At 53.2% G+C, this 25,743-nt stretch overlaps 1 protein-coding gene and 1 long non-coding RNA gene across 2 annotated transcripts in view; one reads left to right on the forward strand and one right to left on the reverse strand.

Annotated features, from left to right (window-relative positions):
- Ptprn2 (protein tyrosine phosphatase receptor type N2) overlaps positions 1 to 1,491 on the reverse strand; it is a 769,678-nt gene extending 768,187 nt beyond the window's left edge. The window contains exon 1 of the mRNA XM_046427071.2: positions 1,310 to 1,491. Within this exon, the coding sequence (XP_046283027.1) occupies positions 1,310 to 1,418 (109 nt within the window). The 5' untranslated portion in view covers positions 1,419 to 1,491. The remainder of the gene's footprint in view (positions 1 to 1,309) is intronic.
- On the forward strand, positions 25 to 9,926 carry LOC124081975 (uncharacterized). The gene is made up of 3 exons (XR_006848311.2): positions 25 to 405; positions 2,053 to 2,335; positions 7,604 to 9,926. It is a non-coding gene; the product is annotated as an uncharacterized LOC124081975 (long non-coding RNA).
- The last annotated feature ends 15,817 nt before the right edge of the window (positions 9,927 to 25,743 follow it).

Genomic DNA, 25,743 nt, shown 5'->3' on the forward strand with positions numbered 1-25,743 from the left:
GCTTGGTCTCTGGCTCTCTGCTCCCCTCAGCCACTCCCCCTTCTTGGTTGTGGTTGGATATTATGGTCTGACAATTACAAGGGAAAAGAGGTGTGTGCAGGACAGCCCTGGCTCATCCTGTGAGGGCAGCCTTCCTGGGACTCCTGGGATGGGCCGGGTCAGCTGGTCCTGGATCTCCCTGACCTGCCACGGACAGCCACCAGCATGTGGAGACTGGCAGCTGGGCAAGCAGGAAGAGAGACAGCAATCAACCCAGTCCAGTAAGAGGCAACCGCAGCGAGAAGGCCTGGGACAGAGACTGAATGTGAGGGACTGGGACCTACTAGCCCTCAGGACTCTGCAGTGGTGAACAGGAGCCTCCAGTCTCCTCCCTTCTAACTGTGAAGGAGGCCAACTGGTCATGAGGTGAGACCAGAAAAGGCCGGGGGACAAGGGAGCTGCGGCTGGTGGCCAGCCCGTGCCCTGGGAGACCCCTGCCACTTCAGGCTGCGGTTTTTGTGGGCCTGGGTTTGGATGGCGGGAGCAGTCCTGGAGAGCAGGTGGGCCCAGAGTGGGAAGAAGGTGCGGGGTCCCCAGGGAGCTCCGGCGGGGCGGGGCTGGGCTCCGACCCCGCTCCCGCCGGACTTGGGACTGCGCACTCTCCTCCAACACGGACGCGACCGTCGCCATCCATTAGTGTAGTAATTCTGGCCTCAAGGCCGCCTGCAAACATTGGCTTTACCCCTAAATCTCCTTAACAAGATCACCCGGGGGAGGGAGGTGCCCTGTAGGAAAGGACTTGGGTCCGCCCTCGCCCCCTGTCGCCTTCCCCGAAGGAAAATGTCCCTGGGATCTCAGCCGCGCTGACGGAAGATTCGCGTTGGAAGGCAGAACAGCGGCGGAGGCTGGAGAGGCCAGGGGCACCGCGAAGGCCCGCCGCGCAGGCCCGCGTCCACGCGGCACCGGGCCCGGCTGGCAGCACGCGCGGCGCGGGCGGCGGAGGTGCGGACGGCGGGGGTGCCCACGCCCGCGGCCGAGCGCGCGGGCCAGCGGGCGTCCTCACAGGCCTCGCGGGGCGGACCGCGTGGCGGGGCGCGGGGAGGAGGTCCCGAGGCCGCCGGAGCAGGAAACGGAGGCGGGGGCGCGAGACCCGCATCGCGGGTGAGGACAGGGGGGCGCACGGCCAGCCACCGCGCTCGCGGCCCTGGGCCCGGGGGCCGCGCGCAGGCGGCCGGCGACCCCCGCACCTCGTCGCGCCCTCGCCCGCTCGCCGTGGGCTCCGCCCCGCCCCCACCGAGGCGCCCCGGCCCACCACCCCTCCCCCACTCACCGAGGCGCGCGGGGAGCTGCCGGCCGCGGGGGGCGGGCGCGGGGGCGGCGGGCAGGGTGCGCGGCAGCAGCAGCAGCAGCAGCAGCAGCAGCGGGAGCGGCGGCCCCATCCCCGCAGTCCGTCCGGCGCTTAGTCCATGGCAGCGCGGAAGCGAGACCGGGCGGGACCGAGCCAGGCGGCGCCCGCTCCTCTCTCCGCGCTCCTGCGGCGGCGCGGGCCGCGCGCGCTTCAGCACCGGACAGCGCCGCCGGCCCCGCCCCGGCCCCGCCCACCGGCCCCGCCCACGCCGGCCAGGACACGCCCCCGACCCCCGAGCTCGGCGGGCGCCGGCCTGACGGTCTGCGGCCCCGCCGGGCGCTCTTGCCGTCCCCCGCCCCGGCGCCTGGGGCCCCCGTGTGCTGGACCAGGCCGTCGCCTCCTCCCCGCCTGCAGCGTCGGGGCCCGCACCCTCTGCCAGGCCCTTGCCCCGCAACCCCGGCTGGCTCGGCCTACCCGGCCAGTCCCTGCGGACTCTCACTCGCCTCCTGGTCCTCGACTCACCTGTGCTCGCTCCGCACCGGCCCGGTGCGCCCTCATCTTACCCCAACCCGACTTCTACCCGCACCCTGCCCGGTGGCCTCTGTTCCCACCTGCGGCGATCCCCGCCCCTCGCGGCCTGTGGTGTGGGGGTCACTATACCCAGTTCACAGATGCGGTGGCGCAGAGGGTGGGGCTGAGAAACTGATTTCCTACTTTTAATTTAGTTTGGCTTCAGTTTTACTGGCGAAGTTAACTGTGGCTGCATCCAGGGCCTGCAAGCTCAGACCCAATGAGAACCTCACCTGAAGGCGGACAGTGACCACGGAACGGCACTCACACAGAGGACAACCGCGTGAACGTTCTGGGATGCAGGTGGGGCTCCAGGACGGGATCCTCTAGAGCGTGCCCAGGGTGGCCAGGTGAATGCCCTGAGCCCCCCTGTCCTCCACAGCCCTGCCCACCACTGGGACCTTGTGCACCTCCTTCTCGGGAGAAGACCCAAGACAGGTGGGTCTCAGGGGGTGGCGCTTGGGGCATCATAAGAGGGCCGGGGGAGTGTTAGGATGAGGAACCATGCGTGTGCACACGTGGGCAGGATGGGGGGCACCTACCTCACATTCTACCCCAGGGCCATCCCCTTCCCCACCCAGTCCCTGAGGGGCACCCTCAACTCCCCCGTCTGCCTGCTGAATACTGCCAGATTCTCCTCCCTGTAGGCTCTGGTGGGCGTTGAGGGACAGCAGGGAGTTACATCTCAGCCCTTCCCAGGGACAGCCTAGATCCGGAGGGGCCTGCTGACCCTGAGGTCACCTCCTTGATGGCCACACCCTCCCTTCTCAAACAGCCCTCATTGCCCTGCTCCAAGTCTTTGGTTCCTCCTCCTCTGTCTCCCTCAGACCCTGTGCCCAGTGTGGGGGGCCACCTTCACACCCAGGCCTCAGGGCTACCTCCCCAGAGCAAGCCCCTGCCCCAGGCACAGTGCTGTGTCCTGCCCTGTGGCTGCATTGGTGATCACCCTGGTGCACAGACCTCACTGCCTGGGAGGCTCGGTCAGCGTGACTTGGGCTAGAGGCTTCCCCCCACACTGTCTTCAGTGGATGGGCTGCGTCAGCACAGTTCTGTCACCCCATAGCAAGTGAGACCCCTTGAGAAGACCATCAGTGAGGTGACTCGGCCGCAGACTCTGTCTGACAAAGGCTGGATGATCTCACCTCAGCTGGGCTAGAGTACACAGCCCCTGTGGGCAGAGGCCTCACCCCAAAAATGGGCTCAGGGCTGCAAGAGGCCCATGGGGACAGTGCCAGGGAGGCTGGGTAGAGAGCCCCATCAGATGCCTGAGGTGGGCAGACAGGTCCCTGAGGTCCTGAGAGCCATCTCATAAAGTTGGTGGCAGGCACAATAGGAAAAGAGATCAGCAGGTGGTAGCAGAAGATGAGGTGCTGCACGGCATGATGCAGAGAAGCCTGTGGATAGGACAGATGCATTTGCTTTATGGCTGAAGAACCCTCCATCAGCTGCCTCTGGGGCAGAGGAAGGGGCCAAACCCTCCACAGAAGCACAGCTTCCACAGGACCAACGCCTCTCAGCACCCGTGGGAATGAGCAGCCACATGGGCTGCAGGTCTCCTCTGTTGGCATTTACAGGGGACACTCCAGCCTGCATCCTGGAGGACTGTTCATGGGGCCATGGGGCCTCTGGTGCCTGAGCCCCAGCCCTGTCTCTGATTTAGAAGGTCCAGGGCTCCTACCGTTTGCCCGGTCATCGTTTGACTGCTTAGGAGTTTCCTGCACACGGTCCTGTCTCATGTGAGGGGCCCTGAATTTCAGCACTCCAACTATTCAAGGAAGTATTGGAGGGAAAACCCCCCAAGAAACAGGAAAGGGAAAAGCCAGAGGCACAGGAGGGATCACAGAAATGATCCGTGTCAAAAGCACAGGAGGAAACAGAAGTGAGAAGAAGGTCACCGGTACTGCCCACCCTGCCTCTTCACGGCACCCGGCCCTGCTCAGGTGTGCATCCACACAGGGGTATGAACGTGCGTGGCTGCTGTTCACGGGTGTATTTGCAGGTGTCTGTCTCTGATGTGTGCAGCATCGAACCCGTCCTTGTTCCTGGAGCCTTGGAGACGAGGAGGCCGCTTGCGTGCATGCTTGTGCTTTGTGCCTCCTGCTTCTAAGATGATCTAACCCTTCTTGGCACCCGTGCAGACACCCAGGTTGTGTCCCACAGCACGCCAGCTCTCCAACACACCCCCATCTTGGTCCCCGGCTGAGGAGTCCCATGCTGGGGTCGTGTCTTTGTCCTGCTGAACTCTTGGCCTGTCTGATGGTTTCCCTGCACTCAGTAGTGCCCTGGGTTACATCAGAGTCTACCAGAACAACTAGGATGTTTCCTGAAGACCAGGAGGTATTCAAGATGGGGCTCAGAGCCTCTGCCTCTCCATCTAACAAAATACAAAAATAGTGCCCCTGCAGAGGACTGAGGAGACGGAGTGCAAGCCCTGGTGCAGAGGGGACTCAGTCCACACCACCTGAATCCCAGCCACACGTCGGGTCCTGCCTCATCAGACAGCTCCTCTGAAGGGCTACTTCTCCAGGTGGAAGACCAGGGCCGTGTCCTCAGCTGGAAATGCTCATGGCAACAGCTTGACCAGCAGGGCAGCTCTGGACAAGGAGTGTCCACATGCTGTTTGTAAGCAAAGATGGACATGTGCTAATGAATGTGCTGTTACTCATTTCAGATGGATATTTTGGCCCTCACTAAAGGACAAAATAGTTCTGGTCCAGTGTGATGAAGTTTGGACTAAGATTTAAACAGTTAAAACCATGAGTCACTGGTGGGGAGTGGGCATCAGCCTCTAGAGGGGCAGGAGCCAGCCATTCCGCCCCTGCCAGAGAACTGCTGCTGGGCTCAGGAGCTGCCAGGAAGGCCCCGCCACCCTGAGGGCCTGTCCCGTGGTAGACTTTGCCTCCCCTCCCTACTGTGTAGATGACCTGCTCAGAGTAGCACTGCCTCCAGAGAGGGATCCCAAGGTGGGGAGGAGGAGGGTGCACCCCCCAATGTTGCTCCTAGATCCCAAAGCTCTGACAGTTGGGCTTGCTATGTGCCACTCAGAACTCCGAGTCAGTAGCCTTTTGCCAGTCAGCAGACAGTAAGAAGCAGAGTCAGGAATCTGGATTGTCCATCTTGAGTGGTAGCGGTGATGGTAGTGGTGGCAGTAACGGACATGATGGAAATGGTGGTGGAGGTAGAGACTGTGGTGGAGGTGGAAGTGGCCTAGGGGTAGTGATGGTGGAGGGAGGATGAGGTAGAAATGGTTTGGTAGAGGTGGTAGTAGGGGTACAAGTGTTGTTGGTGATGGCAGTAGTGAAGGTGTAAGTGTTGGTGTTATTGGTAGAATAGGTGTTGGTGGAGGTGTTCGTAGTGCTATTGGTATTGGTGGTGGTGGTGGAGGTGAAACATTAGTGGTGGTGCAGGTGTTGGTGATGGAGATGGAATGGTGGTGGTGGTGCAGCTATTGGTGGTGGAGGTGTTGGTGAAGGAGGTGGAATGTTGGTGGTGGTAGTGCAGGTGGTGGTACAGGTATATTGGTGATGAAGGTGGAATGTTGTTGTTGGTGGTGGTGGTACAGGTGTTTGTGGGTGGAGGAGGAATATTTGTGGGGGTGGTACAGGTGGAATGTTGGTGGCATTGGTGGTGCAAGTGTTGGTGCAGATGGAATGTTGGTGGTATTGGTGGTGCAGGTGTTGGTCATGGAGGTGGAATGGTGGTGGCATTGGTGGTGCAGGTGTTGGTCATGGAGGTGGAATGGTGGTGGCATTGGTGGTGCAGGTGTTGGTCATGGAAGTGGAATGTTGGTGGTGCTGGTACAGGTGCAGGTGGTGGAGGTGGAATGTTGGCAGGGTGGTGGAGATGGAACGTTGGTAGGGGTGGAATGTTGGTGGTGGTGGTGAAGGTGGTGGTGGTGGTGGTGCAGGTATTGGTGATAAAGATGGAATGTTGGTGGTGGTGGTGCAGGTGTTGGTCATGGAGGTGGAATGGTGGTGGCATTGGTGGTTCAGGTGTTGGTCATGGAGGTGGAATGGTGGTGGTGGTGGTGCAGGTGTTGGTCATGGAGGTGGAACGGTGGTGGCATTGGTGGTTCAGGTGTTGGTCATGGAGGTGGAATGTTGTTGTTGGTGGTGCTGGTGCAGGTGCAGGTGGTGGAGGTGGAATGTTTGTGGGGGTGGTGCAGGTGTTGGTGGTGGAGGTGGAATGTTGGTGGTGGTAGTGCAGGTGGTGGTGGTGGTGGTGGAGGTGGTGCAGGTATTGGTGATGAAGATGAAATGTTGGTGGTGGTGGTGGTGCAGGTGTTGGTCATGTGCCGCAGTCTGGCTGGGCACAAAATCGCGAGCCACTCACAGCCTTGTAGATTCAAACAGCAATTCTTTATTCCCGAACTGTCACTGGCACTCTACACGCACGTTCTGGGGAAATCCACACACTCCACTGGGCTCTGCATCCCAAATACTCTCTGAATCCCACGAGAACTCAACGGGAACTCAAGGAGCGGGCGGGCGCTTGAGGCAGCAGGATACGCCCTATTCCCAGCAGGATCCACCCTAAACCTGGACCCACCCTAATCCAGCAGGATCCTCCCTAAACCCGGATCCGCCCTGGTCCTTGAGCAGGGTCACCTTTCTCAAACATTCATGCAATGTCACTGCAAATGACCTGGGTCCAAGGCTAGCCCATCTCCACAATGGAGAGTCCTCCCTCTAAGCAACATGGGGTAGGCTGACAAGGAAATTGCCATGCGTCATTCCTACTTGGCTATGGCTCTCAGCATCTCCCCCCTTCTGATTAATTAAACAACAAGCAATGTGGCTTAGGGACCGTGCCTGTTAGGTTGTCCAATTCAACATATGGTTCTCAGCAGTCATGGAGGTGGAATTTTGGTGGCATTCGTGGTGCAGGTGTTGGTCATGGAGGTGGAATGGTGGTGGAGGTGGTGGTGCAGGTGGTGGTGGTGGTGTTGGTGGTGGAGGTGGAATGTTGGTGGTGGTAGTGCAGGTGGTAGTGGTGGTGGTGGAGGTGGTGCAGGTATTGGTGATGAAGATGAAATGTTGGTGGTGGTGGTGCAGGTGTTGGTCATGGAGGTGGAATGGTGGTGGCATTGGTAGTGCAGGTGTTGGTCATGGAGGTGGAATGGTGGTGGAGGTGGTGGTGCAGGTGGTGGTGGTGGAGGTGGAATGTTGGTGGGGTGGTGCAGGTGTTGGTGGTAGAGGTGGGGTGTCGATGGTAGAAATGGTATTGTCTACATGGCTTTCCTACTCAGTGCCAAGAGCACTCCAGTTTTCCTGTGTGGACTTGTCCATCAAGATGTCTCCCTGTTCAAGGCAGGGCTCGTGCTTTAGCAAGACCAGAGGACCCTCTCCCTGGAATGTGAGTTGATGGTGCAGGCAGGTCATGGCAGGTGCTGCTCCTGCAACAGCAGCACTGCAGAGGTGGCCCTTGTGCTGGAGGCCCGTCACATTCCCAGGTTTCCATCTCTTCCTTGATTCTGGGTTCCTGGGCCTCCATAAGGTCCTTGGTGCCAGATGCCTTTCTGTCACCTGTGCTGAGAAGGCTGGAGACTGTGCGAGAGGATGGGCCTCAGTGAGTGGTGGTGAGAATCACTCCCAAGCTTTGAGCACTGTGTGAGTGGCCAGTTTCAACAACAGTGGCTAGGCAGTGGCTCTGTGCCCCCCACAGAGGAGGAGCCCAGGCTGGGAGACTTACACCGTCGTCTTCCAGGGTCCTCAGCAGCACGTGTGGAATCTGTCCAAACACCCGGTCTCACTCCAGCAGTGTCACACCAAGTGTCTGCCCTCCCCAAATTCGCCCTTCCTTGACTCTGCTAGACACCTCCAGCCTGGCACGCCTGGCATGGCGGGGGCCTGAAATCCTTCCACTCCGGAGGCTGAGCCCAGAGGAACTGAGCCCAAGAGTTCCGGGCCAGCTGAAGCAACACGAGGAGACTCCACCTCGTAGACCACAAGGACAACTGCAAAAGCTACTGCTGACGCCCTCTGGCAGGCCCAGCTCCACCAGCGCAGGGGCCTCACCAAGAGGTTTTGCTTGCTCACGTCTGCTGGGTTTCTCCCGTCTTCCAAGAGGGAAATGTCAAGTGAGAGAAGCCCCAAAGCAACATGGTAGTGTGACCTGCCTACACTCTCCTTGGCCCCAGGCCACACTCTCCCGCAGATTGGTCAGGAATCTGCTGCAAAAAGGTATTCACATTCTGAATGAGCAAGTGATCAGCCCTCAGTCTGACTAAGCTACAGAGAACCTCGCCAGGGTCTGGGAGCCACCCGCCTCCTAGGCAACCCTCACCACCAGCCGACTACCAGGCCAGCATGCTGCCTCCTAGAGCCCAGGGCACACTGGGCTAGAGGGAGAATCTGGCCTGCCAAGCACCAGGCTTTCCTCCAGACCTGGGCCACCGGCTTGCTGCCCAGGCTCTGCTCAGCCACGTGCACCTGATTGGTGTCCGGGGTACCAGCTCCTCTCTCTTTGGCCACTTTCAGTTAGTTACTGCTAGTGCTGTGGCATGGATTTCAGAGCAAGACTTTCCACACACTAAAGGGGGGCTTCCTTGTGCTTCCTTCCTGCAGTGGGAGAGGCTGGTGCACAAGCCGCCTTCAGCACAAGGGCCAGGAAGGACCCAGCAACGCAAAATTGAGTCCAGTGGAGAGACCAGCGTCTCTCTGCCCCTGTGGAACAGAGCCTGGACCACACGGTAGCAGGCCCTGTGGCTCAGATGACAGGCACTGCAGGGCCAAGCCAGCATGGCTCTGCATCTGCCACAGAGCCCCGGAACTCACGACTGGTTGGGAGAATCAGGGAACTTTGGGATGGAATAGAGGACATTCCAGGTCCCCTGTTTGAATGTCACGCTATTCTGTTTTCACTTTAAAACACGGACACCCTCCTCAGGCCATTCTGGCGCCCAGGGGGTCTGTCAGTGATCAGCGGTCAGTGTGTGCTACACAGCTACTGGGCAGAGGAGGCCTAGAGCCCTCTGAAAGGGCGGAGCGGGGCTGGCTGTGCCTGCTGCAGACCGAGGCTGCTCACAGGGCCTGGGTGTAAGATGAGCTTCACCAGGAACCAGGCCAGTTCCAGTCCACACAAGACAGACTCCAGGGTCACAGAGACATTCTCAGGAGACTGGGGTCGTAAAAGGCCACGGTGCAAACTTGCAGAGGCGCCCGAGCCTGAAGATGGAGAAGCTTGAGTTTTCACTCCCCTTGACCAAGGTCCATCAGACACGCCCATGGCGTTGTTCACAATGATGCCAAAAAAGCATTCTGCCATTTACAGGGTGCTGGGCACCGACTCAGCCTTCTGGGAACTGTGAATCGCCAGGACAGGCAGAGGCAGTGGGGGCCCCAAGAGGGCAGGCAGGGGCAGCAGGCTGGGGCCTGTAACACAGCAAGCAGCAGCAGCCCCTGGCGGGTGTGCGGGGCGACCTGAACCCTAACCTGCCCAGGGCTCTGTCAGTCTACAGGACGTCACTCACAGGCCCACATGGGAATAAGCCAAACGTAGAAGGAGCAAAATGCTACAAGAGGAAACCAGGGGCTTCGGCCATTCATGCAGGAGGGGAGAAGTGCTACCTATCAAGAGGGTGTCAGGACACAGGAATCCAGATGAAGCAAGCCAATCACAGAGATGCATTTTGAGACAGGGACATTTCAACAGACTGGTGTTGTTAGATATTAAGAAACGTATCCTCTAACACAAGTTTGAAAATAAACATATCAACTAACAGAATTAAATTTGATATAATTATTTTACTTTATATTTTTAAGAATTTGTTTCCACTCACGCATCATCATTACACATACCAGTGGGTCCTTATGCCAACCTGTGGGACACCTGGCAGAAGCCGCTCTGTCTCCCCTGGCACCTCCTTTCCGCCTCTGCCCTGGTCCACTCACTCTCTGTCCTGGCTTCTGTCATCGAGGCTGGTTAAGGACCGGTGCTCTGTGCACACACCCAGGAGCGGGTGCCCTGGGGCAGTCTCCTGGACAGGTTTGGGAAGCGGCTGGCCCTCCTTCCTCCCTCGACCCCTCGCTGTCCTGTTTTCTAAAACACCCTTGTCTATTAGAGAAGGGGAGACTGGGGCTGCTGCACCCTTCTCTGCACTTCCCTATAAGTTTAAAAATAAAAGTTGCTTTATACAAAAAGCACTGAAACGGAGGGGACTGTTCCCAGGAACGAAGGGTGATTCTCGGGAGGTCAAGGGCTGATTGAGTCTGTAACTCTCAGAAATCCCTCCGTGCTCGCTGCAGAAACCAGACGACAGCACAAGTGTCTGAGGTAAGCACAGTGCCAGGCCGAGGTGGGCGGAGGTCTGCGGCCTCCAGCATGGCTCCCTGCGGCCAGTGCTGCTGGCCCCTGCCCAGCAGAGGGACACCCAAGGGCAGGCAGGTGTGCAGGCCCCATCTGAAGGGCTTTCCTAGACGTTCTTTGACTCAGATCTCAAAACAGCTGTCTCAGAGGCCTTGCCCGCCTGGGTAGAGGGAGGCTGGACCCGCAGAGGGTTCTGGTCTACACATTACCAACCCAAACAAAACTACAGGAGAGGAAACGAACGCTCTCTCAACTATGAAACTGTGCATCTGACCCACACGGAACCCACGTGGAGCAGCCTTCAGGGGGCGACAAGCCAAGCTGCCATCCTTGTGCGTCAAGGGAGATGAAGCCTGGCCACTGGATGTGAGGTCAGAATTTACCCAAGAGCCAGGACCTCAGGTCGAAGCAGAGGCAGAGTGGGGTCGGGTGAGGAGCGCAGACCCCGGCCCGGGGGGTGGTGTGACTCCACCTGTGTGGAGCTCAGCACCCGTGCAGGGCTGTGCTCCGAAGCACGCAGCACCCACACGGGGAAGAGCACCCAGAGACATGCAGGCACCATCGAGGAGCAGCCACAGGACACCACGGGCCCGACGCTGTGGCAAGAGTGCGTGCCTCATGGCTCCACTCACCTGACCCACAGTGACAGGACACAGGGGTCAGTCACCTGACCAAGGAGAAGGGGGTGGGAGGGGAGCAGGGCCTGGGAGTTCTGAGAGGGTGGGTGGGACGCCTGAGTCCCCTGGCAGAGGAAGGTTTATGGTGGCTCCTAGTGGGTCGGCCTCTTGCTCTGGCCTGGGCAGGCCAGCACATCATGGCAGACGCACATGGTAGAGCAAACAGCTCACCTCATCCCAAGTCAGACAGAGGAAGAGGTAGGGGCTGGGGTCCCAGTCCCTTGCAAAAGCACGTGCCAATGACCTAAGGACCTCCCAGTGTCTTGCCCCCCACCTTTTGAGGATTCTGCCTCTGCTGAGTGCACACCTGTGATCCCAGTGATTTGGGAGGCTGAGTCAGGAGGATCACAAGTTTGAGGCTAGCCTCTGCAACTTAGTGAGACCCAGTTGCAAAAATAAAAGATTAAAGGGGTTAGGGATGCAGCTTAGTGGTAGAGCACCCTGGGCTCAATCTGCAGTAACCCCTCAGAAAGACGACTCCACCACCCCCAACAGTTCCTCCCTGGGGTCCACTCAAGACTAGAGCCACAGCGGCCTCTGCTGCATGGTGGGATGACATCAGGACGTATACGCCCGACAGGGTTGATCAAGCCCCTATCCTGATGGGCTGGACCAGTGGCCAGTAGTCAGTGTGAGGTCCAGTAGTCAGCCCACATCAGGGCTGGCGGTGTGGGTGTTCCTCGGGTTCCTTTGCAGGGGCAGAGGTGAGCTGAGGAGCTTCATCACACTCCTCCTTGGGTGTGATGCTGTGCCAGACTTACAGTCTGGTGGGCACAGGGGAGTGTCGGAGGACTCTACAGTGATCCTGGTCTCCACAGTCCCTGGAACCCAGATGGTGCTTCACACACTCATGGAGACCAGAATGTCAGCGTCAGTCTCAAGACTTGGTGCCACCTCTCCCAGTGCCCAGTGATCTGTGGACACGGAGGGGACATGCACTCTTACTTCCCTGGGAGGACCAGGCTTTGGTCACTGACAGCCTCAGGTCTATCTGGGTAAAGGACTATGAACCTTTTGGGGCCACTTTCCTAAGCCCACTGACAATCTGCCCTTGACTTCCTCTAATGACCCCAACTGACCCATCCTTGTTGCCCATCTGCTCTGGACACCATGTTCCATGGCTATCTGTGGGAAATTCCCCTGGCTGCCCCTCTGAGCAGGCCATTATTATGGCCAGGGCATCTACCTCTGGTGCTCCCTCACCACCACTTGGTCCTGCAATCCATGGCCATCAGAGCCCAGCTCAGTAAGGGTCTCCCACTGCTGGCCAGGTCTGAGGTCTCTGTGGAGCCCAGCCCAGGGCACACCTGGTCAATGTGGTGATTCATCTTCAGAGACACGGCTCTCCCCATGCTTCAGAGAGCTGGCCAGGTGGTGTGTCCTGCAGCTGAGAGCACCTGGTCACGAACGCGCGCTTAGAAGCAGGTTCTGCTCCCACCTCTGTGGCTCACATCTGTGCCTAAAGCTTCACTTGGTTAAATGTTGAAATCAAAGTACTTAGAACATTTGTGAAGTGAAGTCAAGGCTCAGAGGTCTCCTTCTAGCTTAGGACAGAGTTTTTTTAAAAAAAATTAATTGTGGATGGACACAATACTTTTATTTATGTACTTATTTACTTATTTATTGACTTTATTTATTTTTATGTGGTGCTAAGGATTGAACCCAGGGCCCTGCACGTGTGAGGCGAGCGCTCTACCGCTGAGCCACTACCCCGGTGCCCCTCACATGCTAGGGGAGCGCTCTGCCGCTGAGCCACTACCCCGGTGCCCCTCACATGCTAGGGGAGCGCTCTGCCGCTGAGCCACTACCCCGGTGCCCCTCACATGCTAGGCGAGCACTCTGTCCGTAGGACAGATTTCTGTCAGTGCCTTTACAAAGCATACCCTACCCATCCCTCCATGACAGTGTGCTGGGTTTGGGTCTGCCTTGTGGCACCAACACAGTATTGTCATGTGTGTGCACAAGTAGGGTTCCCGTCTTGCTCATTCTCTGTGGCTAACAGGGGACTGCACTCAGGTGACAGAGCAGGGACACAGGCTCACCAAGCTCTGGGCCCTGGGGCTGGGGCATCAGAGTCTGGCACTGGCATCTGCTTGGCCTCTGAGGCTGGAGCTGGGTGGTCACCTGCGCTGGGCATCCCATGGCAAGCCAAGCCAGCGAGCTGCTGGGTCTCTCTTGCTCCCCTCATGGGCCAGCCCCAGGGCCTCCTCAGCCCCACCTGGTTATTGTGTGAGTCCGGGAGCTCTGGGCACCTTAGGACCACACGGTATGGTCATACTGCTGCTCTAGGACTCACGTGTCCTAAACGCCAGGCCCCTGGAGAGACCCCACACCCAGAGCTGACTCTGGTCACAGGCACAGGCTGTCTTGCCCACTGGGCTCCCGAAGGGAGTTGAGCTTCCCCATGGCTTCTGCAAACACTGCCACCTGAGCACCCTGTTCTCGGCTCCCTGTGCCTGTTGGTAAGAACTCCTCTAGGGCAGATACGTCGGGAGGGTTTATGAAGGATTGAGGCCCAATGAAACCTGAAGTATGTTTTTTTCACAAAATTATATGATTTAACCCATGGAAATTAAACCAAGATAAAACAAAATCCTGAGTGCTCTGAAATTTTTACATAAGATTTAAGCCTGGTTAGCCTCTTCCCACAAGGAAAGCACGGCCTCAGGCCACTCAGCCAAGCATCCTGAGGGGCATTCCAATCCCTTGAAAGCTCTCAGGGACACAAAGACAGAACCTTTCTCAAATTATTTCCTGAGGCTATCCTTTTTTTTTTTAAGCTTTTTTTTCTTCTTCCTTTTTTTATACCTTTATTTTATTCATTTATTTGTATGTGGTGTCTCCTACAAGGTGAGCGCTCTACCGCTGAGCCACAACCCACCCCCCATGAGGCTATTCTTAATGCAGAATCAGACAAGGGAAATAGAGGAAACAAAGGTACAGACAGTCTTCCATGAACAGATGCAAAAACCTGAAGAACCACAACCCCATTCACTAATTTATAGAAAAGATTACCCTTCATCATTAAGGGTTTTTTTTTAATATGTATTTTTCAGTTGTAGTTGGACACAATATGTTTATTTTATTTATTTTTATGTGGTTCTGAAGATCGAACCCAGGGCCTCGTACCCGCTAGGTGGGTGCTCTACTGCTGAGCCATAATCCAAGGCCCTTTAAGTTGGTTTTATCTCAGGAAAATAAGGATCTTTTTTAGTAACAGAGAATAATTATATTGATAAAATAAAAAATGATTATCATGCCTACATATGTAAGCAACTAGCTCAATAAAACTTGGCAGTCGTGTGTGTTAGGGCTCTTATAAAAGCCAGGAAAGGGCAGGAGCCTTCCTAACTCAACAGCATAGCAAACACACAGACTTGGCAATGGTGAAACATTCCCTCTGAGATGAAGAGCCCCGATAATCCTGACCGGGGAGGCTGAGGCCAGCCTGAGCAACCAAGTGAGACCCTGTCTCAAAATAAAGAGGACTGAAGATGTAGCTCAGTGATAGAGCACCCCTGGGTTTGATCCTCAGTAAATGCCCCCCCACCCAGAGGAACAATCACACTGTCACACTTTTATTAAAAGCCACTCACATGGATTAACTAAGTTCTTAACCAATGCAAGAAGACAAAAAGGCAAAAAATGTTGCTTTCAAAATTTCTTACTTAAAACCGACATTTATATGTCAATAGGTACCCAGACAACCCAAGTCCAGGGACAGAATATTCTTAGTGAAGGTTACATGGGCAGCATCATACCACAGACCTGAAATCAGGTGTGTCCCCTCTCACTGCAGTGGGGCCCAGAGGGTCCCAATCAAGTCCTGAAGAAGGTGGATGTTGTGTCTTAGATATGAAGTGTCCCACAAAAGGTCACGTGTGAGACAATGCAGGAACAGACAGAGGTGAAGCGATTAGATTGTGAGGGTTATAACCTAATCAGTAGGTTAATCGCCGATAGGGAAACACTGGGCGGTAGCTACAGGCAGGTAAGGTGTGATTGGAGGAAGGAGTTTGAGGTCTACCATCCCTGGTTAGCAGACTCTTTCTGCTTCCTAGCTGCCAGGTCTTGAGCCGACTTCCTCCACCACACCTTTCTGCCATGACGTTGTGTGGAGGTGACCAATCACTTGGCTCTGAAGCCATGAGCCAAAATAAACTGTTCCTCCTCTCCATTATCTTTTTAGTTAGGTCTTTTGGTCACAGTGATTCAAAAGCTGATTAAAATACAAAAGGGGGGTTGTGGTTCAGCAGTAGAGCACTCACCTAGCACGTGCAAGGCCCTGGGTTCGATCCTCAACACCACATAAAAATAAATAAACAAAATAAAGGTATTGCGTCCAACTACAACTAAAAAGTAAATATTTAAAAAAATACAAAAGGGTACCAAGAAGTGGGGTCATCACTATTATGGTCACTGTTGTTCTGACCACGTGGTTCAGACGCCTTTGGAGTTGGTTTGTTGAAGGAAGAAGTTTGAAGGGTCTAGAGACTGCAAACTGGAAAGCTTTACAATGTTGTCTGTGGAGCTTAGTGGGAGATTCCAGTGGGAGAGCAGGAGACCAGAATGCAGTAGGGTGTGGACACTAAAGACTGGGCTCATGAGGTTTCAGAGAAGGAGGGCTCTACTGGAAGTTATACTAGAAGCCATTTCATGCATGTTCTGGCAAAGAAATTGTCTACGTTTTGCAGATGCCCTGAGAATTTGTGAAGCTGAATTTAAAGGTGATGGACTAATTAATCTGGCAAAGGAAATTCCAAGGCAGCACAGCCTTCATGTGGTGGAATAAGTATCACAGGCAGCTTTTAACCAAGTTTACTGTGATAATCAGGAGGAGAAAGCAGAGCAGAAATATTTGAAAAACTTGCAGGTTGGCCAGAAAAGTGCAAGTAAAACTGGGACTAAGGAAGTTGTGGATGTTAAAAGAGATCAGTCACTAAAGAACTGGCAAGACCACACCTGTCTTAGGATCAAGGGTGTAAAGTAAAAATTCCCTTGAGAAGAAACCAGTCAGTGGTGCACCCTGTTTGAATGGGGGGTGGGGTGCTAGCAAATTGTTTCATAGCTAAGAGCTACGGAGTCAGCTGCCCATGGATTAAACCTCTGAAACCATGAGCCAAAATAAACTTGTCTACATTGTTCTTGTCACATCTTTTGATCAATGAAAAACCTGACTAAAGCAGTGGTGCCACAGACACCTGACAAGTGTGAGGGGGACACCCACACTGCCTCCATGTATGTGCACCCCTCAATGTGCAGGAGGTGGCACAGCAGTGAGGACAGCCCACCCTCCAGTACAGGAGGTCTAAGACATCAGATCTCGGAGGTGGTGTCAGGAGATGCAGACAGGGTCCTCACCATCTGCCCTATAAACCCACGAGGGGCCCCACCTCACAGACAACCCAAGGGAGCCCAGCCACAGCTCTGCTGAGCAGGTGGTCCAGTCTCAGGGACAGCAGAAAAGAGGGGTTGGAACAGGGACAACAGCATTCCACCACAGTCTCACCTAAGGCTGTGCTGGCCCCCGTCTGCTCCATCGCAACTCAGCCCTTTCTGACTCCTACCTTTGGTAGCATGACTTTGACAACCAGGAGTGGCCATCTTGAAGAGCTAAGACCATGATCCGGGGTTCATCCTGTCAGTGAGAATTTTAGGGGTGCTGAGGTCTGTGTAAGACCTGGACATTGTCCCCAGGGAAAGGACACCTCTTGCGACACTTCCAAGAAAACCACCACTGGCTGGCACTGGTTCTGGAAGCAGAGCATCCTTCACACAGGTCCATGGAAGGCTGCCCACCTGAGCAGGACCACAGCAGGACAGTGCTTGCAGACGGGCCAGGACACTGGGCCCCACGGACCAACATCAGAGGAACTGGGGGCAGGGATCAGGACGCAGATGTCCAGGGCACAGGGTGAGGCCACAGCATGGGATGGAGACGGGTGGGCCATAGCTTCCGAGAGCTGCCTTCAGGCTGCGGGCCCTGTTATAGCCTCTAGTCAGCTGGGACTAGGTAAAAATACAGATTCTTGTCAACAGGGACCAGGGACCAGTGGTGCCCCCCAGTTCACAAGTGGAGTCCTAACCTTCTAGACCTCCTGGAAATGGGGTCCTTTACCCAAGTAACCTGGTTAAAGTGAGGCCATCAGGGTTGTCCTGATCCAGAACAGCTGGAGTCCTTGTGCATGATTTAGACCCAAAGAGGGAGAAGGTGGGCAGCATGGAGACCAAGACTGGTTGATGCTTCCACAAGCCCAGGACACCAGGAACTCCCGGCTTCCAGGAGCTGGGGGAGGCCAGACTCTCTCCCTCTCAGCCCTGTCCACTCCTTGATCTGGGACTGCCAGCCTCCAGGGCTCTGAGACAACAGCTCTGCTGTTCGCCATGCCTGTTGGCGGCTCCGACTCACAGCAGCCTTGGGAAACTAAGGCGTCAGGTGGGGGTGGGGGACTCCTCCCCTCCCGTCCTGGTTCTGCACAACAGGGCATCGGGAGCACTCCCCAGGTGGCTGTGGGGCATTTGCCCCTGTGCAGCTGGAGCAACGGTCATCTGTCCTCATCACTGGCCACCAAGATCCAAAGGACCTGGGAGAGAAGGGAGAGAGGATGCGGAACCAGCAGGTGAGGCTGTGGGATGGCAGGAGCGCACCCCTGTTGGGTGAGGCTGGGCCACCGGGGGTGGGGAGGACCCTCCTGTGTGGTCAGGGTGCACGCTGGTGTACTGTCTCCTTCCTCTGCCACGCAGAGCCAGCTCTCCTGCGCTCTTTCATGTCCGCTCGAGTCTGGTGCCTTGTCCAAGGCTGAGGCCACGGTGGCTGCAGACCAGCGGAGGGTCACCTGCCCCAGGGAGGCACGCTGGCAGCAGGGCTCAGGAGCTGCTGGGCTTCAGCACTCCTCTCCCCTCTCCTCCCACTCCTGCCGGCTCCCCTCCCTCAGCACCGCACTCACCACAGCGCCCACCTTCCTGCCGGCACAGGAACCTGCTGTCCCCTGGCCTGTCCCTCATGCTGCCTGCCCATGCCACACCACAAACGCGCACGTGAGCACACAGACAGACAGGTGTCCTCACTGGTGGTGGGGAGAAGTCCCTGACTGCAGGCCTGGGAGGCAGGGTCTGAGCTGCCGCTTCCCTCCTGTGGCCCACGACCCATCTGTTAGCGGCACACCACCAGCACATGGCTCCGGAGGAAGTCTGTGTCCTTCAGGTTCAGATCCAGGGCACAGAAAGGCTGGGCTCAGAGCCCAGGCTCCAGCTGGCAGACTCCAACCTGCAGGAGTCTCCTGGCAGGAGGACACAGCACAGAGCAGCAGCTCAGGACACGGCAGCCAGGGAGCAGAAAGCTCCGCTCACCCAGGGCAAGATCCATGCCCCACAGGCCACCCCCAGGGGCCCACCTCCTCCAGCCACACGCCACCTGACGCCACATCAGTGGACTAGTCCAGTGATGAGGTCACAGCTCTCCTACTCCAGCCATTGCACCTTGGAACACTCTTGGTTGGCTCACCAGGACCTTTGGGGGACACCTTGTACCCAAACCCAACAAGGACCTGGAGTGGAGGGAGCAGTGCCTCCTCTCAGAGCCTTCACCCAGGACTGCGACCCTGCGAGCCCTGCCGCAGGCGGTGGAGGAGCAGACACGTCTGTGGCAGCTGCAGCTCAGAAGGTCCTTCTGGATTCTGCCTGAAGGTGGAGGGTGGAGCACCCGCGCTGCTGCCCCACAGCCCAGCACGACCAGCCTGCTGCTCACACGGCACAAGCCACTAGAACCACGAAGGGTGAGGAAGAGGGCTGTGTCGATACCCAGGGAAGCCAACGCCAAGCCGCACCACAGAGAAAACAGCTCTGCCAAGGTCCTGTGGGCAGGCACCGGCGGCCCCTGCGGCTCTGAACGCAGCAGAGAAAGAAGTTGGGCAGAAAGACCCCGAGCACACAGGGTGCTGTTGCACCAGCTCGGGTGATGAGGAACCCACGGGCAGGCAAGGGCAGCAGGCACGCCCACCCAGGCTCAGGGCCAGGCCCACAGCAGCCCCTCCAGAGCACGGGGTCCACTCACCCTGCAGCTGGCAGCCTCTCCTGCAGAAGCCCGCCCTGAGGCCAGAGGCAGCGGCACGCCTACTCCATAGGCATGGGGAGCCCCGCCAGGACGGGGTGCAGCCTTCACTGCACTCAGGCCTCTCCAGGAACAGGAGGGGTGCCCACCTTCCAGGGAAGGAATGCTGCACAGCACAGAGTGCTCCTGTTCTGAGAGCCAGGCACTCAACACTTTAAGGAAATAACACTTAAAATACGAGGAAATGTACGTTTCTCAAATATTCCTGTGAAAATTCAACTCTCGCACCATGTGAATATATTTATAGGAAGATAGATTTTAAAAACAATGGGTACAAATCGAGGATAAAAGTAAGCAAATATATGACCACATGCTCAGGTGGGCAGGACAGCCCAACAGGACCCTGGGCCCAGAGACCACCGCAGGTCTGGAGTGCTTCTCAGAGGCCTGGAGCCCCGGTGGCGAGTGGGACACCTATTGGGGGTCAGGTGCGCTGCTGTGCGACCCAGGGTGTCCCGCCCTAGACCCCGGAGTTCCTGTTGCTGGCAGGGTTCAAAGCCAAGAAGCTGAAGCCCTGGACGGGAAGGAGACAGACTCACGTTTACCCTCCACACACATACGAACACACGCGCGCACACACACACTAAGGAGACAGACTCACGTTTACCCTCCACACACATACGAACACACGCACGCACACACACTAAGGAGACAGACTCATATTTACCACACACACACACACACACACACGCGCGCGCGTGCTACATGATCACCACATACCCCTGCTCATACTTGTGTACTCTCACCTCCTTACATGGTCCTGGGTGCCCACAGGCCTTGCCGACAGTCGAGGACCACTGCCAGTGTGATACCCCAGGCCAGACTGTCACTCAAACACCCCAGTCCTGGGAGGATGGATGACTCCAGGGTCAGGGCAGGAGGGGTGCAAGAGGAGCCTGAGGCCACTTGCCACTGCAGACAGCAGGGCCCCAGAGCCTGCTTGCACACCTGAGGACTCAGGACCCGATCTGACACAGCCCCTGGGGCCAGGAACTGTGCACATAAGAGCAAGGACTCTACAACCCCAGCCCAGTCGTCCATGTTTGTGTTAAGCAGGAAACTTAAGTGCACCGAGTCCCCTTTCTAGGGTGGTGATAGACCAGGCACTCCCGGGCAGGCGAGCTGAGGTCACGCTCAGGACACAGGCTGACAGCTTCTGCTGTGGAGGCCCAGGGCGACGTGCCTGGCTCCGGTGAAACACTCACTAATTGCCGCAGTCTGGCTGGGCACAAAATAACCAAGCCACCACGAGGCACTTGTAGGTTCAAACAGGAACTCCTTTATTGCCCGAACTCCCGCGCACCCCACCCACACGGCCCTTCCAGGAAGACCACACACCAACCGGAACTCCCTCCACCCTCCACCTCCCTCCTCCCTCCACCCTCCACCTCCCTCCTCCCTCCACCCTCCACCGGCTCCGGTGGAACTCAACAGGAACTCCAGGTACCCCAGGGAGCAGGAGCCGCCCTATTGCCGGAGAGCAGGGGTCCATATACAACAGAATACACAGCCTGTTTCAATCCAGCATCATCCAGTCACAGCAATTATACGCAGCTTAACTTAATTATGTTCATCTTAATGGCTCTCTGGCATCACCTCTCAACCACTTCTTCTGCTAAAATGCCAGGAACCATTCCACCTCCGCTGTGCCTCTCAACATCTCCCCCCTTCTGTTTAATTAAACAACAAGCATCTGTCTTAGGGACCATGCCTGTCTTAGGTTGTCCAATACTACATATGGTCCTTACCCGTCATCGGATGAGCTGACCTCAAGGCGTCAGCCTCCTGTCTTAGGTTGGTACCATTGCAATTGGATCTTACCCGTCATTGACTACCGGTCAAGTATACAGCCATACTTGTGGATAGGCCTATGCACCAATGGGGGGGTGAGGTTCTTTGCCTCACCTCTGTTGGCCCCCAAATATTAGCTGAATGACCATCACAAGCAGAAGGGAGAAGGATAAGAAAATGCCACAACACCAAGCAAATTGACGATTCCTTTTGGAAAAACTGTACCATCGATGACACCATCAGCAAAGATACCCCAGCACTAACACAATTCGCTGCACCAACAGATAGTTCACAATGCATACGAGTGATACATAGTCCAGGCAAGTTCTGCAAGCAGCTCAAAGCAGAGGAATCTATTAATATGTTCATTTCCTCCCAAAGTAAATCGACTTCTTGACTGAGCATCACTTGTTGAGTTACATTATTCATTGATGCATCAGTTTATAAAGTTTGTTGTGATAGCTATCGCAGAAGCTGTAGTTTGGTTTTATCTTTGTCTTCACCGGCACTGGGATGAAGATAGGAATTCTGGCATTGATGGCTAAAAAAATTATGTAACATTCCAGCAGGCACTAAAAGAAAGCAATTTTCTAAACAATTTAGTATCCTGAATAGAATTAGATATAATGAAAAGGAAAGGTGAAAGTAAACAAACAGATCTGTTAACCTCCTTTTTTGTTCACATTTTAAAACAATCCTCAACAGCTGTTTACCCAATTTAAATTAAACCATTTAAATCACATGAATAATAAAAAAATATTTGGATCCATTTTTTCATGAGCGCTCCTCATGTATGATCTATGGACATACGCACATACAGACATACAACACAAAACACAAGTGTGCACACATAACATACAACACATAACATAATAGTAAAGGCCTTGTAGCTTTTCACAGGTGAAATCTCCATTGCAATGTTTAAAAACTCCACAGTCAAAAAATAGAACTGATCAGAAAAACATTAACCTAGGTCTGTATGAGCTCAAAAAACAAAATAGAACTTCATGATGTGGGAAAGGGCAATAATAAAATAGATATTCAAAAAAGCATCCTGGTTTCATTAGCCTCCAGGTGTGGGAGAACCACTGTTGCAGGTGTAAGGATAGCCAAACTGGAGTTCTGGATATCAGCTGTTATGGATTTGAGCCAAATCATCTTCTTTTTGGTCTGTAGAAATCGCTTTAGTTAATCTCTCTGGAATCCAAATTGGCTGCTGTTCTCCCTGTGGAAACACACAAACAGACCCCCGACTCCAGACAATCACTGGGTCAGGACCTTTCCATTGTCCTGTTAGAATATCCACCCAAAGTACTTTGGGCTTATGTACATTTTTTGGACACATAAGCCTTTCCACAGCACTAAGCTCTGATGAATCCAAAGTTTAGAGTAAAAAGGGTTATTTTAAGTTATTTTAAGTTTATCGTTGGGGGATATATACCCCTTTCCAATTCCCTCTTTTTGCTTTAATAACTACATTTTAATAGTTTGATGAGCTCTTCCAACTATAGCTTGTCCCTGAGGATTGTATGGGATTCCTGTTATATGAGTAATGCCAAATGATGAGCAAAATTGTTTAAAAGAGGTAGAAGTATAGCCAGAGCCATTATCTGTTTTTAACGGTTTTGGAATGCCCACAGTGGCAAAATTTTGTAAGCAATGAGCTATAATATCTTTGGTTTTTTCTCCAGCATGAAGGGAGCCCATCAAAAATCCGGAAGAACTATCAACTGTAACATACAAATATTTTCATTTCCCAAATTCTGGAAAGTGTGTGACGTCCCTCTGCCAAATATGGTTAGGTATCAGTCCTCTAGGATTGACTCCAAGATTAACTTGTGGTAAAAAGGTCACACAATTTTGACATTGTTTTATTATTTGTCTAGCTTATTCCTTAGTTATTTTAAAACGCTTTTGTAAAGTATTAGCATTGACATGGAACCTTTTATGAAAATTTGTGGCTTCTTCCAGTGTAGAGAAAATATGTATGTCATGTGCAGTTTTATCTGCTAAATCATTGCCCAAACTAAGGGCTCCAGGCAATCCTGTATGTGCCCTGATATGTCCTATGAAGAATGGATCTTTTCTGTCCCAGATTAGACTTTGTATAGTGGAAAGCAAAGAGAAAACAGTAGAGGAAGGGGAAATCCTACCAGCATCTTCAAGGGATACTATAGCATTAACTATATACTGACTATCGGAAAATAAATTAAATACAGAATCTTTAAACATCACAAAAGCTTGTAATACTGCAATAAGCTCTACCTTTTGAGCTGATTGTTTGGGTACTAAAAATGCAAAAGTTTGATCAGGGGTAACTACTGCTGCTGTACCATTATTTGACCCATCAGTGAATATATTTGGAGCATTCATGATAGGGGTTTTTCTTGTCATTTTTGGAAAAACTACAGGATGAGAAGACCAAAAAGACAACAAAGGGTTAGATGGTAAGTGGTTATCAAATGAAATATTAGATTTGCACATGATTATTGCCCAAGTATTTACCTCATTAGCTAACTCATCAATTTGATCCATAGTATATGGAGTCATAATTTTATTGGAAGAAATTCCAAACACTCCCTTTGCTGCTTTTATTCCTTTGAGTATCAGCTGTCCTACAGCCTCAGGATACCTAGTAAGAACAGTGTTAGGAGAATAAGATAAATGCGTACACAATAATGGACCTTCTTGCCAAAATACTCCTGTAGGAATATTTTTTGTTGGTAGTACAATAAATAATAAAGGCAAACTTATGTCAATTCTATCCAAATGCATATTTTCCATATATGTTTCAATGATTTTTAATGCCTTTCTTGCTTCAGGCGTTAATATGCAGGGTGAATTTGGATCTGATGGACCTTTTAGGATATCAAATAAAGGTCCTAACTCTCATGTTGGTATGCCTAGATAAGGCCTTATCTGATTTATGTCTCCTAATAACTTTTGAAAGTCGTTAAGTGATTTGAGTTGATCTACTCGTATTTGAATTTTTGGTGGACGGACCATGGTTGAGGATAATAGAACTCCTAAATAATTAATTGGAAAATTTAATTGTACTTTATCTATTGCTATCTCTAGATTATAATTTTTTAATAAATTTGTAAGTGTGGCATAACATTCTAGCAATGTATTTTTATCTTTGTGTCCTAATAATACATCGTCCATATAGTGAAATATTTGTAGTTCAGGATTTTGATTTCTAAGTGGCTGGATTGCTTTGTTAACATAAATTTGACACATAGTTGGGCTGTTAGCCATCCCTTGAGGGAGTACTTTCCATTCATATCTCTGATCAGGACCTTCATGATTCAGTGCAGGGATAGTAAATGCAAAACGTGGACTATCCTCAGGATGAATTGGAATTGAAAAAAACACAATCTTTAATATCTATAACTAAAACATTCCAGGTTTTTGGCAAAGCAGACAATTGAGGAATCCCCGATTGAGCAGGTCCCATAATAACCATCTCGTTATTAATAGCTCTTAAATCTTGCAATAATCTCCATTTACCAGATTTCTTTTTGATGACAAAAATGGGAGTATTATGGGGAGATACGGAAAGTTGTATATGACCCTCCGCTAACTGTTGTTTGACCAGGTCATGGGCTGCTTGTATCTTTTCTTTAGTCAGGGGCCACTGAGGAACCCATACTGGCCTTTCTGATTTCCAAGTAATTTTTATTGTCTCAGTGACCTCTCCTGAAAACCCAATCCATGTCTATCTATTTCTTGATCTATTTGTATTGGTGCTGCTATACCTTGTTCTTGTTCTCCTAATCCTTTTCCCTTCCTAAAACCTTGTCTAGCCATAATAGTGGGCGCATTTGGATTGATGTTATTTGTTAATGTCAAACCTAATTGATCTAGGACATTTTGTTCCCATAAATTTACGGGAAGATGATCCAATACATATGGCTGTATAGTTCCTTCACATCCTTCAGGATCCTCCCAATCTAATACCATTGCACTTCTATGGGGATTAGTCGCCACTCCTAGGCCTCGAAGCGTTTGAGTGGCTTGTTGTAATGGCCAATGTTTTGGCCATTTTTGACGAGAGATGATGCTAAGGTCTGCACCTGTATCCAGTAGTCCATTAAATTCGTGTCCTTGAATATTTAGTTTTAGCATTGGGCAAGAATCTAAATTTAAAGAAAGCATAGCCCAATCTACACCTGTGGAGCCTAATCCCCTGGAACCTCTTTCTATAATACGGCTAGAAAATTTATCATGCAGGATGGGTATTATTAATAACTGTGCTATTCTATCTCCTGGTGAAATTACTGATACACCCCTTGGAGAACTGGCTATAATTTTGTTTTCACCTTCATAATCGGGATCAATTATCCCAGGACTTATCATAAGTCCTTTGAGAGTAGAAGAACTGAGTCCTAATAATAAGCCTACTGTTCCTTGGGGAAGAGGTCCTTTTACTCCTGTGGGAATGATCTTAACTCCCATTTCTGGAGTTAGTACTGCTCTGGCGGAGGCGCAGATGTCCAACCCTGTGCTCCCTCTGGCTCGTCTGATGAGGGATCTAATGGATAATGTGTCCTGGGCACTACCCTGATGGTGTTGCTGGGTTCCTCCATTGCCCCGTATATTTGTGGTTGTAGGCCCCGGAGCATTGGGCCCCCCTGTCCGTTTTTTGGCAATGGAGCCCGATGGTTTTCTCCATGATATCGTGGATAAACACCTGGTCCTTGTCCGTTTTTTGATAATGGAGCACCCTCTATGGTGGTTTGAGAACGGCATTCATTAGCCCAACGTCTCCCTCTATGGCATCGTGGGCAAATACCCGGTATTTTACCCCTTTGATCATATCCAGTTTTGTTAAACCCTCCTCCTATGGGGCAACTCCTTCTAAAATCTAAAATGTCTTCTCTTTGACTAAGCAAATAAGATTGTACCAATGTCCGTAACGGTAATGTGCCAACTGGCAGAGTTCCTGGGCTTTCCTTTTC

The sequence above is a fragment of the Marmota monax genome, unplaced genomic scaffold, assembly GCF_021218885.2.
Source record: "Marmota monax isolate L192 unplaced genomic scaffold, Marmota_monax_Labrador192_F-V1.1 WCK01_AAM20220418_F8-fsc00275, whole genome shotgun sequence".
Taxonomy (NCBI): domain Eukaryota; kingdom Metazoa; phylum Chordata; class Mammalia; order Rodentia; family Sciuridae; genus Marmota; species Marmota monax.